At 36.0% G+C, this 13725-nt stretch overlaps 1 protein-coding gene across 1 annotated transcript; it reads right to left on the bottom strand.

The window, feature by feature from the left end:
- Positions 1-2789: 2789 nt before the first annotated feature.
- Positions 2790-12173, bottom strand: LOC127839842 (uncharacterized). Its single transcript, XM_052368231.1, has 3 exons — positions 11586-12173; positions 8038-9017; positions 2790-3109 (listed from the first exon to the last, which is right to left on the bottom strand). Exons 1-3 carry the CDS (start codon positions 11918-11920, stop codon positions 2790-2792), a joined length of 1635 nt encoding a protein of 544 aa, XP_052224191.1. The 5' UTR covers positions 11921-12173.
- Between the last annotated feature and the right edge of the window lie 1552 nt (positions 12174-13725).

The following is a 13725-nucleotide window of genomic DNA, read 5'->3' on the forward strand; positions in this document are numbered from 1 at the left end:
TGACTTAGGGTCAATCTCAACTATGCAGGGCCCAATCCCACCCTGGGGCCCCCCCATAGGCCACACACCCCCAAAAATCCCATTTACTATAATTTTTTCATTCTACACGGATTCACTTCAAATTGATACTGAACTTCTCTTATGACATTAGGGTCAATCTCAACTATGCATGGCCCCATAACCCCCTGGGGCCCCGCCCACATAGACCACACCCACCCAAAATTGCCTTTACTATAATTCTTCTCTTCATTTCTAAACCGATTCACTTCAAATTGATATGAACTTCTCTTATGACAATACAGTCAATCTCAACTATGCATGGCCCCATTGCCAACCCTGGGCGCCCCGCCCACACAGACCACACCCACCCAAAATTGCCTTTTACTATAATTTCTTCTTTTTCTACACCGATTCACTTCAAATTGATACTGAACCTCTCTTATGACAATACGGTCAATCTCAACTATGCATGGCCCCATTACCACCCTGGGGCCCCCCCCACATAGACCACACCCGCCCAAAATTGCCTTTTACTATAATTTTCTTCATTTCTACACCGATTCACTTCAAATTGATACTGAACTTCTCTTATGACAATACGGTCAATCTCAACTATGCATGGCACAATTACCAACCCTGGGGCGCCCTGCCCACATATGTCACACCCACCCCCAATTGCCTTTTACTATAACTTCTTCATTTCTACACCAATTCACTTCTAATTAATGATGAACTTCTCTTATGACAATACGGTCAATCTCAGCTATGCATGGCCCCATTACCAACCCTTGGGCACACCTAGGTCAAACATTCGGCGTGGGGATACGCGTCGGCCTCTGCCGCGCCATTTCTAGTTTTATTTACGAAGATTAAACATATATAAAGTACTAAACCACTTAACTGGATTCGAATAATAAAAGTAAATAATATTTTTGATGCGCAAAATTGGCTGACAAAACGTTTAAGTGATACATTTTAACAAGTCACTAGCCACCCAACAAGACAAATCGATAACATTTAACAGATATAACAAAGTGTATGTCTGTCTTATTATCTTTATTCCGTACAAAAGAGATTGATACAATACTAAATACCATAAACAATTTAACCGTTCCATGACAAAATCAGCGTTCATGTCACAATTTGTGGCTGGACAATTCCAAGTAGAATGTCTTTGTTTGGGAACGGTGGTCATAGCAGCAAAAATACAATTCATTTTGAAAGATATAATTAAAGACTTACAAATAGCAATAATTTTTGTTAATTAATACAGGTTTTGTAAAAGTATGTCTCATAAACATTAATAAATCCACCCGAAATAAGATTTAAAAGGATTTTTTTCTGAAATAAATTGAAACATTGAGACATTTATATACATCAACGGTGGACCTTTAATGCACATAAAAACAAAACGATTAAAAATAAATGCCTACATAACAAGATGTACAACATTAAAATAAAACAATGCTCCGATAGCATACAAGATCACATATAGAAATGAAAGCGATTATATCAATCCCGAGCAATATATAATAAACAAAAGAACGAGAGGAATAAACAATACATATCATTAGTATTATGTACTCGGCCATTGTCAAATGCATGTTGTCTTAGATTTTCAAATATAGGCGTTACAGAAATCTTGTTAGGTTGTTACACACGCCTGTATTTTATCATCCTATGGATACTAAGGACAGAACGTAGGCCGTAAACATTTGTGTCTTGTTCTGATAAGACTGGGCATAATGCATGTGTGTAAAGTGTCGTCCCAGATTAGCCTGTGCAGTCCGCACCGGCTAATCAGGGACGACAATTTCCGCCTTAACTTGATTTTAGGTAAGGAGGGACTTCCTTGAACTAAAAATACTATTCAAGCGGAAAGTGTCGTCCCTGATTAGCCTGTGCATACTGCACAGGCTAATCTGGGACGACACTTTGCGCACATGAATGAAGCCCAGTTTTCTCAGAACAAGACACATCTAAACATTGAATGTTAAATAAAGGAAAATTGATAGTATTATTATGCCTAACGTAACATTTTAACGATCCACAAACAATAAACTAAAAAAAGCTTTTCCGTAGTTTAAAGTGAAATATCAGTGATCTTATAAAGATAATTCACCATTTCTAACTGTGAAAAACTCTGAAAATTGTAGATCGAGTTCACTGTACCTTTTGACGTAACGTTATCATTCCAGCGCAATTCACAAGTTTGATCCTTTAAAAAATAAATGAATATTTGGAAAAAGCATACACATTAAAAGAAAACTGTCGGTTATGTTTATCGATATCTTTTCAATCATGATCATTGAAAATAATAACGAAAAATAAACTTTGTATTCTCTTTTTACGGCGGACAATTCGGTCAAATTACGGACTGGGCAATGTGATCTCGCAGATTTGTGACACATCTATGGAGGGCTGCAAGCAAACCTAACCATCAAGAACTACGGTTATGAATTCCGAACTATGTGATGAATAGTTGACCTTATAACAAATATGCGTTGTCTGTCAGCTGAAATAGAGTTAACCCTTTCACCAATACAGAAAACATCTTGGACAAATAATATATGTGTGAAATCGCCTAATTAATAATGTTTAAAAGGCTTCAAACGTATACAAGCCAGCTTGATGATTATCGTTCATGCACACTATGTGTACTTAATTATTCCTTATTTTTAATACTACATTCACTCATTCAGAGTCAGTTACAAGTTGTTTGACACCTTCACACTTTTGCGTTAAAGAACTATCATCTGGTTGTTTCAAACACATGTATTGTGTCACTGCTATAGAGACCCACCAGCAGAATTCCCTTTTCTTTGCTGTAGCACACACATTGAGGAGAACCGCTTACGGAAATCTTGCCAGTATATCTTTGCCTTCCGAATCAAGTTGCACGACTTCCCCAGATCCCCAAAATACACCACAACAGACAAGCACCTGCCCATGGAAGTGACATGTACTCCATCAGGTCTGTTAAGTTCAATTTCACCAGAAGGGGGTTGAAGAGTTTCAGCCTTCTCCAATGTAAGGCACGAGTTCCAACCTTTTTGAAAAGTTGTGACGTATACAGTTGTCCCATCTGGGCTTACCGCACACTTGCGGGCTGTAGAGAGGTAAAAGCAAGAGTAAGTATCCAGGGTTTTTTTTTACTAAGAAAGTGACGCCGATATTCGGCGTCTTCCCCTACCAGAATTTTTAAAAGATAAGATAAGATAAGATAAGATTTATTTTGAGTCGGCAAGGGTTAAACAACAACATAAGCTCAGACAGCTTGTACAACCGACTATAAACATGATGAATAAGAAATAACAAGTGTATAAAAGCTGAAAGACTGGAAACAATTTGTTCTACAATTAAAAGGCAGATATACATATAAATATATAGCATGATATTACAACATCAGATATGGTACTAAAAAATTTAGATTTGTTTACATTAAAAGTCAGATAATTTTTTAAGAGAAAGAATAAAATATCAACTAAGACACAGCATGCAGAGCATAAAAAACATATCAAGCATAAAGAGCATACATAGAATGCAGAGCATACAAAGCGTACGGAGCGTACAAAGCAACCTGAGTATACAAAGCGTAGGGCACATAAAGTATACATAGCATACATAGCAATTCAACGCAAATAAAGCACATAAAGCATGCCAGGCATACAAAATATACTAGGCATACACAGCACACAAAAATACACCTAGCAAACAAGGCATATAGAGTATATAGAGCAAGAAACACATGCAAAGCACACAAAGTATACATGCAAACAATGCATATAAAGTATATAAAGCACACAAAAAACATGCAAAGCACACAAAGTGTACAAAGCATACAGATCACACAAAGCATATAAAGCATATAGGGCCTACAAAGCATATATAGCATGCAAAGCACACAAAGCATACAAAGCTAAGAAAAACACTAACAGCATATAACATTTAAGTAAAAATAAAGCATATAGAGCATGCTAAGCAACCAAAGCACACAAAGCTAAGCAAAACTGACATTATATAACATTATAGCAGAAAGTGTACTTGAAACTAAGTGATGTGATGCTCCCTTGCTGTGGAAATCCCATTCAGTCTACAGCATTTGCACCTACAGATTTTTCCATTCCATGTCCCAATTAAAGTTTTAAATTGCGAAAAATTTGTACATTTTCTAAAATCTTCTGGTAGGGAGTTCCACAGCGAGGGGGCAGCATATCTAAAGAATTTTTACCATATGTTGTTGTGCGTACCTGTGGTATCTGTAAAATATTGGTATATCTAAAATTTATGGTTGACTGTCTCTTAACAATTAAATCATTTAACAAAGGTGGAGAAATTTCATTTATGATTTTAAATGTTTCAATTTTTCCCCTAAAAATACCATTTCCCCTCCAAAAATATAATTTTTCACCAAAATATAATATTTTACCCTCAAAGAAATGTTTTTTTTCTTTTGGGAAGTCGACACTTATCCAATTTGTACTATGTACAACGATCTCGCTCTCTCTCTCTCTCCCGACGAACACCTGGGAATCCCAGTGATTCTATATATAGCTCTTATATTACGTCATGGAAACCGGGCAACTAATCGTATAAATCATGTGACTATTTTACTGGATTCCTGTCTTGCGCGAGAAGGGTGTTTCGTCAATTAATTACCGGAAACCAGTCGAATTTTCATCCGGGTTATGTGAAAGCCAAGATATAAACGTTAAAACAGACAAGAAATATCTTTAAAAAAGATATACGGCGTAAATAGTTTAATGAATGAGATCAAGGATAGCGAATGTCTTTTTCTGTGCAGTTCTTAGCTGCATCACACGCAGTACGGGATGTTACGGGGAGTTTTCGCGGCTTATTTTACATTATAACATATTGCTGGTCATAAACCTATAGATACAAAACAGAAAACCAAAAGAAGAATGGAAGTGAAATTTAAACATATGAGTCAACCGGCCCACACGAGAACAAACCTGTTTTAGTGGTCTGTCGGGCATTGCTATTTGATTCGATTATTAACAGTCTCGAGAATCATCGTGCTCATGCTTAAAGTGATATTATGGGCATTTTGCACTGTTGAATTGAGCTGAAAAGAATTAACAGGTCAAAATAGTTAGTTAAAATGTGGTTACTGATCAATTATCTGCAACTCACCTTGCTACCAGTTGTTTATAAAAATATATTTTATATTCGATATTCTTACGTGACCCACCCAGTCCTGTAAGCCGAAATGATCCGTAAAACAATATTGTGTCTTTGTGTCGTATGAACAAATCTGCACTAAAACTAAATTTAGGTTCAACTCGTAAACGCATGATCAGTTGTCAAACGAAAGTACGGTTAATATTCAAATGCATTATTTTTCTCTTTCTGGTATATTGTTTTAGTATGTTGATGCTGCATTAATTACTATAGTGTATATGAAGTAGAAACATCAAAAATAATCAACGGTTGCGATAGACACCTATAAACTGTTACATGCTCATAATATCACTTTAGTACATTAGGCAATATGGTGGAATAATTATTGTTAAATTTATTAAAAATAATATTTATCATTGTATTGTTGAAAACACATTAAGAATCTATTATTGACATACCATAATTATATTGCTGAATATCTTCTTTTAACATATTTCTGGTCTAAAGAAAATTCCAGGTCACCTAGTTCACGGATAGCGTCTTTATTATATAACGATTATTTTACTGACCGCGAACTCCGGTGATGACCTGTATATAAACTCTGAATGTCCGCGACTTGACCCGAAACCTCGCGGGTTGAAATGCAATTCTTTAAAGTGAGGCCTCGCTTCCACTGCTCTTTATACTTTTACATGTTAATATGTTGACAGGAATATGGAAGTAAGTACTAAATATGAGAACATAGCCTTTTAAGTATAAACGCTTTTGCGCTGGTAATACTCTGAAAATAAAAGGTGTACGCACAAACTGTATTGATGTCGAGAATTGAGTGTAAAACTGTTCTATCTATTAAGCCTTTTCATTAGAGATAAAATTGTTTCGTACAGTAAAACAGTGTTACAAAGACGCGGATATTTTTCCAATGTTCTGGTGGTATACTCAAATCAGCCAATGGAATAAATGAAGTGTATTCATTCGTACCTAGCCGCGGGAAATTTTATTTGAATTTTATTGGACACTTACAAAGGTCAAGTCAGGGTGAAAAGCTGGCTTATGCAGCTTACGCCGAAAAAAAAGTCTCACAATTGGCGTTCATACACGAACAAAATAAAACGTTCGGACTCGGAAAATATTAATTGAGTTGACGCATTTTTTTAAGAATGAATCATCAAAAACCGTTGAATCCAAGCAGGATTCGGAGGTACATGTAATCAACATCGATTAATACTGTCGGATTATTGTGAAAGTGAAAGTAGACAATCGTCAGCTGCCGCACCTTTCCCTTCCAATACTGTAGCTGATCTAGATCGTCAACCCATTCATATGATCATGAGATTGAAATCATAATATTGACATCGTTCCCCGGCCCCAGTTGAAAACATTTCCCATTATAAGATCTACACCTGCAACTTTATTTAGGACTTTGACTTTAATATCATACTTGTTCATGTGTTTAAGAACAAAAAGGCCAGAGACATACCTCTTTTTCTTAAAAAAAACCTGAAGTCTGTAGGTGAGTTATAGACATTGAAATGAACAGTTTTTATTTTTTTCCCCAAAAATGTCTCTTTCGCGCTCGATTTTCCCCTTTTTACCCAGCGTCCAGCGTCTTCCATCTTTCTAAAAAAAAAACTGGTATCTCGTACGTGCTGAATAAAGAGATAACAAAGGCTCCACTATTCGATGTAACACACTAAATATTAAATCCCTGACACTTTACTATACACATCTTTAAAGTTCTGAGCAGCCAGATTGTGTGATTTGTCTTTAAGAAAAAAAGAGATATCATAAGGGCATGTATTTGAGAAAGTTTTAAGATTAATGATGACAAATATGTACTTAAGAGTGTTCATAAGGTTACACTATATCCAAAAAATGAAGCTGCAAAGTCTGCTGATGATTATGTATAATCGACATTAAGAGAATCGGCATAGCACCATTATATTATATTCTCGAACAAATGCCAAATATTTGGGCCTTACGGTTTCTAGGGGAAATATTTGTATATATTCACTTTATACAAATAAGGGACTCGAGTAAATCCTAAGGCTAGGGACATGACTTGAACATAAGATATTTTAAGCGAAATACCAATCTGGGCAAGACGGTTTCAGAAGGAGGATCTTTAAAGCTTTCCATATTACCTTATATGTATATAAGGGAAACACGTTACTGTAGGGGCACGGCTTATGTAAACCACATTGGCATTGTTTGAACAAACGTAGTACAGGACCATCAGAGGAGATTGTTAACGCTATTTGGTAGCATCTATATAGCGAATATAAATAATCATACGACCCACAGGCCGTGGTCATGCTCCTTCACAGAAGTAATATTTGAACAGTCTTAGAAGAGGGCTACCAAACAATAGTAGACACCAAATGTTCAACTTTTGAACCGAGTGCTTTCAGAGATTTTTGAATTAGGTTTTTAACAAAACTTGGAACAGGACCATCATAGTAAGCTCCAAACAAACATTCAAACCCATTACCATTGTAAACGTATAGTAAGACCTCTTTTACAGGTTTTCCTATATGAGTCTATATAAATCCTGGCTCGGGGTCAGTGTTGAGTCCGATGACACATTTGGAAAAAAAACTTCAAAGATAACCAAATAACGATGTTTAACACTCAATATTATCCCAGACCCTTGCGATTTTTGGGAAGATTTTTATTTAAGTTTTTCATTTTAAAATATCAGACCGGAGTGTCTTGACGAGGGTCACCCAATGATTATTCATTTGAAGTTTCTTTAAAATCTTGCCTCCGGTTTAGGAGATGGTTGAATGGAATTTATTAGGCTTCACTGACGACGCACGTCGGACAAACGGGATCACAAAGCTAACCGTGGACGCGTTGTGAAAAGGCGAGCTTATAAACATCTTTAAAGCATACCTTGTGCAAGGGAGATTTCATGTTTACATTGTCCTTCAAGGTTATAGCAGTAGATTTCTTCCGCATCTGTAACAAATATTTCGTCGTTGTGGTATCCAATACCGTAGCAGAGGTGCTCGAATGTTATTATTCTTTCTACCATTATGCGCTGCCTGTTTACTCGAATAAAGTTCAGATCCCTATCGTCAAATATTAGAGCCACGCTATATGCACTTACATTGCACATTTGTCTTGGTGTCCTCGGAAAACTAAGATGAGACACAACTTTAAACGAATCATCTAACAATTTAACTTTCTTGTTAAAACTGTCAGCTATTATAAATTCACCGTCGGCCAATTCACATATGTCAATGATCGTAGCTTTGTTGGAATCTCCGGAATCTGAGCAGACTCTAATATCATGCTTGGTCATGTCTGATACTTTAATTACTTGATTAGGATTGTTCCTGTATGTCTGAATTTTTCCAAGACTACCTAATTCAGAAACTAATTGCAACATTGAGGCCTCATACTGGAACCTGAAGTTAATGTCCCTGTTGTCCTTTCGTTCATACAGCGAATCTGTTTCTTCAGAAAGCGTATCATATTTCTTACACAATATAAACACTAGTTGCTTATTTTCCTGTTTTATACATTCAATACCTCGTTGAAGAAGTTTATATCTTTGATTTATCTCCGTATGACGCTGCATTTCATTTTTGCAGGTTTCATTAATTCTTGTAAACATTGTTTCAAGTTCCGATGTTGAACACTGCCCCAGTTTCTCAATTACGTCCGTCATTTTCTTTTGGAAAGAAGCGATTTCTAGAAGTGTTTCATCATAACTGATTTGAAGAGTCTCCAACTGCTTTTCCATGTCAATGTGTTCCAATTTAAACTTCTCACATTTAGCGAGAATGTTTTCCGGGAGTTCCTTAAAATGATCTTCCACGTCAAATTCTTCTGCATCTTCCCCGATACGAACTACTTGTTCACATAACCTGTAGGTGGTGAAAAAAGTGAATATTTTAATGGAATATTTTATCAATATTAAAATACCAATTACATTATGATGATTAGGTAGATGGTATGGTTGATAAGGTTAGATAATAGATAGACAAATATCTTCATAAGGAGTTATGATTTTTACATAGACGCAGTAATGTTTTATAGATACATTCAGTATGTACATAGCGTGTACTCAAATGAGTTGATGAAAGGTAATTTTTGTTGTAGGCCTGGTAATATCGTTTGCGGATAATTGTTAATCTAATGTTGTATGCATTGCTTACAAACTCATGCCTAATTACTTGTCTTAATAGTACCAGTTTATCTTAAATAAGTCTTTTTTATACGACACACGAACACTTAATTTTTACATGAAACATGGTGGGTTACTGAGAGCACATTGATAGTGAAACGTTAAGCCGGGTCAAAATGTTGATTTATGGCATGAAACGATAAATATGAAGATTTTAACAAAATATGATGTTGTGTTATTATAGTATTTGCATAGGCATCCAAATTATGTAATCGCGCCTTTAAAAATCTACAGTAAGGTTTCCTCTCTATGATCTCGGTCAATTACTTAATGATGTTACTTTCTCAAATCAAGTCAGCTACTGACTACGTGAAAGGGGACAAGCGCGCGTATAACACACTTCCACCTATCGGTGGAAGATGCAACAAGTGCGAACATGGGTCCACCTCATCTACCCACAGTGCTCCCCAAACAAAGAGTACACGTAAGTGTAAATAATATTTTTATCTAAATGTGACAGCTATATTTTAGATTCCAAATGTAGATACATATATTATAATATATTAGGTAGAGCATGTCAGCGGCGCTAGCGGCGATTACCTGACGAATTTCCATCACGCCCGCGCGCTTCGGCCCTGATGACATGACCTGCTTAGTATTTCATAAAAAAGACCTGTGGCGGTTTTCTCTTGTCTATAAAGTTATGAAAAGTATACTCTTCCGCGAACTCCTTTCAGGCGCGGATGCGGTTTGAGTGTTAAACTACTGTTTCTCAATAAAAGTACTAAACAGATACAACAGTCCGCCTTGAAACCTCGATTTTTGAGTGATTTGGTGAACTATAGTACTTTTGCAGACCGATTTCCAAAACCCCCAAATGAACCTAAACGATCTCGTACTGTTGATAAGCCCCTCGGGGACACAGAAGTTTCACATTATTTAAATTAGGCTTTGCAATGTCCGTTGAATAGATCGTTCATCCTGTTTCTACGAGCAACAAAGCAAAACCAAATGGGATAATCACGTCATAGTCAAGATGGCTTCGTCATTGTCGAGACAGGTATTATTAGCTGTTTTTATATCCTTCATTACTTTTGTTGAATATTTAAATGTCGCTCACTTGCCAGCCATATCAGAAAGTAAGTGATAACCGTTTATTTCGTATTAATATTCGATTTATATCTCGACTCTACTCTACAAATTTTCTTAGCGTGAGCACTAATTTTGTAATCCCGCTAAGAAATTTCGTAGCGAGTAAAGTCGATATCAAGATCAAGTGATAACTCAATCTGAAAACACGTTCATCCCTATCGAAATATTGTACTTCTTCGTATGTTGGTAATATACTCGTTCTTATGCGAATATGTGTCAGTTCGCGTCCAACGTCTAATGTCTTTATTAGACTACGATAAAGTAATACGGATGCAATAAACTAACATGTGTTCAGCGTTTTAGTATTTCTTTAAAAAAAGCAATAACTAGAAATGATGGGAAGAATAAGAGGACATTTTTTTCGAGCAGTACGCATACACGCATACAGTATATATCATTCGCATAAAAAACAAAAATAAATCACTTTCTAAGACTAAACGGACACACGTTTTTATTCCGGTGTTAACCTTACCACCAGGCTATATGTCAATGCTGTTTAAATGAATAAAACAAATCCATCCGACTCAATATCCTCTATGCGTGTGGATATATACTACTTATGAATATTTTCCTTTATTTTGGCAATCTGAAATATAGCTGTCACGCGCGGCGGACTCTTATATCAGTCATGTGTGGAGGATGGTCATATTACTCGGAATAAACTATGAAGTAATCATTTTTAGTAAAATCAAATCAGATTTTTGTTTAATATAACGTACTCATGACATCTTTATTTACACGTTAAACGACAAAAGTCATATTCTTTTCCGCTAAAGCTGCAGTTTTTTAGTATGTTTTTCATTATTTCTTTTAAATCGGGGACGTAGTGGGGTGATAAACAGAACAAACAGTTTAGTGTCTTATTTTTATGTAATATATTAGGCTTGGCACGATTAAAATAACAAAACAATGTTTGCTTAAAATTACTTTGGGATTTTCCGTGTAGTTCTATTTTCCTATTCTATTTTTATAGAAATAATTGACGACTTAGAAAACTGATGGGGTAATCGAATACTAGGTCGGTGCTGAATAAAGCGAAGTTACATATTTGTAAGAAGGACTCTTCTCTTTAAGTATAACAAATAGTCATTTAATTGATACAATTTACTGATATTGCAACTGTAATAATATGACTAAACTTAAAACTACAACCGACCTATGATCCGAGTGTAAGCAATAAATGCAGCACAGCCTTCTGTGACCCTTACAGAACATCTTAATCGTCTCTCCAGGATGTTGTTCACACAGTGTTATGTAGTTCATCGTTGCTTCTGTATGGGACCAGTCTGATTTATCTCCCTTCCCTAAAACGACATGGTTCTTGAAAATTTGATTATGATGACCGACGCAATTTTCACAAAAGTGGCGTTGACACCTTTTGCAGAAATATTGAGCCTCGATTTGCAGACCGCTCTCTTCGCATCCGAAACAAAGACAATCATACACACTATCCGACGCTAATTGTAATGGCGTTTCCATTCGTTCCGCCATTTTGGTTCTCAACCTAACTGCTACTCTCCATACAATACACACAATGTTCTCAGGTTAAAATGAAAATCCGATTGCTATCTATAATGTTTATCAGTGTGATCCCACCAATGCTTACACAAGTAAATTGTGTCTACCATAGGTTTAATGCTCAAAAATGAACGGAGAGTATTTTACATCTGAACATTAACACTCGATTTGATATATCGATCTACTTGAGAGATAAACAGGTTGCAGGATCACATGACTGTTGGGTTCCCAATTAAACGAAAATAGAAGTTAACACACCGTTAAGTGCTGCTTTTATTCCAATTAACCTTTTAAAACAATTTTTCCTAAGAATTTCAACTAGTGGATAACAGATAGATTTTTAAGCTGCGTATGGCAACGTGAAATACATCAGAATTTTTTTTATTTAATAAGAATGTGTTCTTGTTAAAATAAAATCCATGTATACTGCACGAATATCCTTCACGCAACGTGAACTTTTGTCACCGATTTCAGACACATTTAACGATTTATTCTTATACGTTAAGATATCGGCACAAACTGTAAGGCAAGAAAAATTGTCTGTTATGCACTAAAGATTTTTGCAAATGTATTTCAATAGCTTGAGATGTTTGCAAAAATACAGTACTTAACGGTGTGTTTACATTCTGTCCAGCCCGTGTGTAAATTTCTTTAAACCCCGTTGATTCAGCACCCTGTAAAATGCCTTTTTCGTAAGAAAAAGGAATTAATCCTCTCTAAGTGTTTATTGAGTGTCATGGTTTGCTATATATCATATAACAACAGTTCGATGTGAACTGTTTGGCTACAGGAGAACGCAACGCCGTACACATCTTCAATGTTATATTACAGTCTTCATAGGCTCTTAGAAGTGTAACATTGTTTTTTTTTATGTTGATGAAACAATTTTGTGTAGATGTATTTCTAACTCTGTACTTTAATATATTTTAAAGTTGAACCATATTTATCAATCTACGTATTTCTTTAAACCTATCTCTGAATCGTTTAAACAGATTTTGATAGACTACTTTCGACACGAAACCAACTTAATAAGTCACATTATGGCATTCACTCTTTTTTATTTGCTTATTGAGATCGTTCAATACGCATGTCCCAGCAAACATGCACATATGGGTCCCATATGGGCTGTTTCTGGGCAAACCCATATGGGTAAGCCCATATGGGAGTCATTTGGGACCAATATGGGCTAGCCCATATGGGAATGCCCACAAGGGTCCCATATTATTGCGCTATCGGGAAAAATATGTAAACTTGTATTTATTTGATTAAAAACTCATTTCTTGAAACGTATGTAGGACTAACTTGATCTAAACTGCTAATATTCTACCCAAAAATAGAAAATCAATGCATAAGCAAATAATATGCGGCCCATATGGTTCCCATACGGGTCCCATATGGGAGTCATTTGGGAGCTATATGGGCTTGCCCATGTGGCAATGGCGATAAGGGTCCCATATAGGTCCCATATTAGTGCGCTATCACGAAAAAGATGTAAACTTGTATTTATTTGATTAAAAACTCATTTCTTAAAACGTATGCTGGACTAACTTGATCTAAACTGCTAATATTTTACCCAAAAATAGAAAATCAATGGATAAGCAAATAATATGCAGTCCATATAGGTCCCATATGGGTCCCATTTGGGCCGCCCAACAAAGGCCAAAATCAGCTACCGGGCTGTTTCTGGGCAAACCCATATGGGTAAGCCCAAATGGGAGTCATTTGGGACCTATATGGGTTAGCCCATATGGGAATGCCCTTAAGGGTCCCATATAGGT

Source organism: Dreissena polymorpha, chromosome 7, assembly GCF_020536995.1.
Source record: "Dreissena polymorpha isolate Duluth1 chromosome 7, UMN_Dpol_1.0, whole genome shotgun sequence".
NCBI classification, from domain to species: Eukaryota; Metazoa; Mollusca; class Bivalvia; order Myida; family Dreissenidae; genus Dreissena; species Dreissena polymorpha.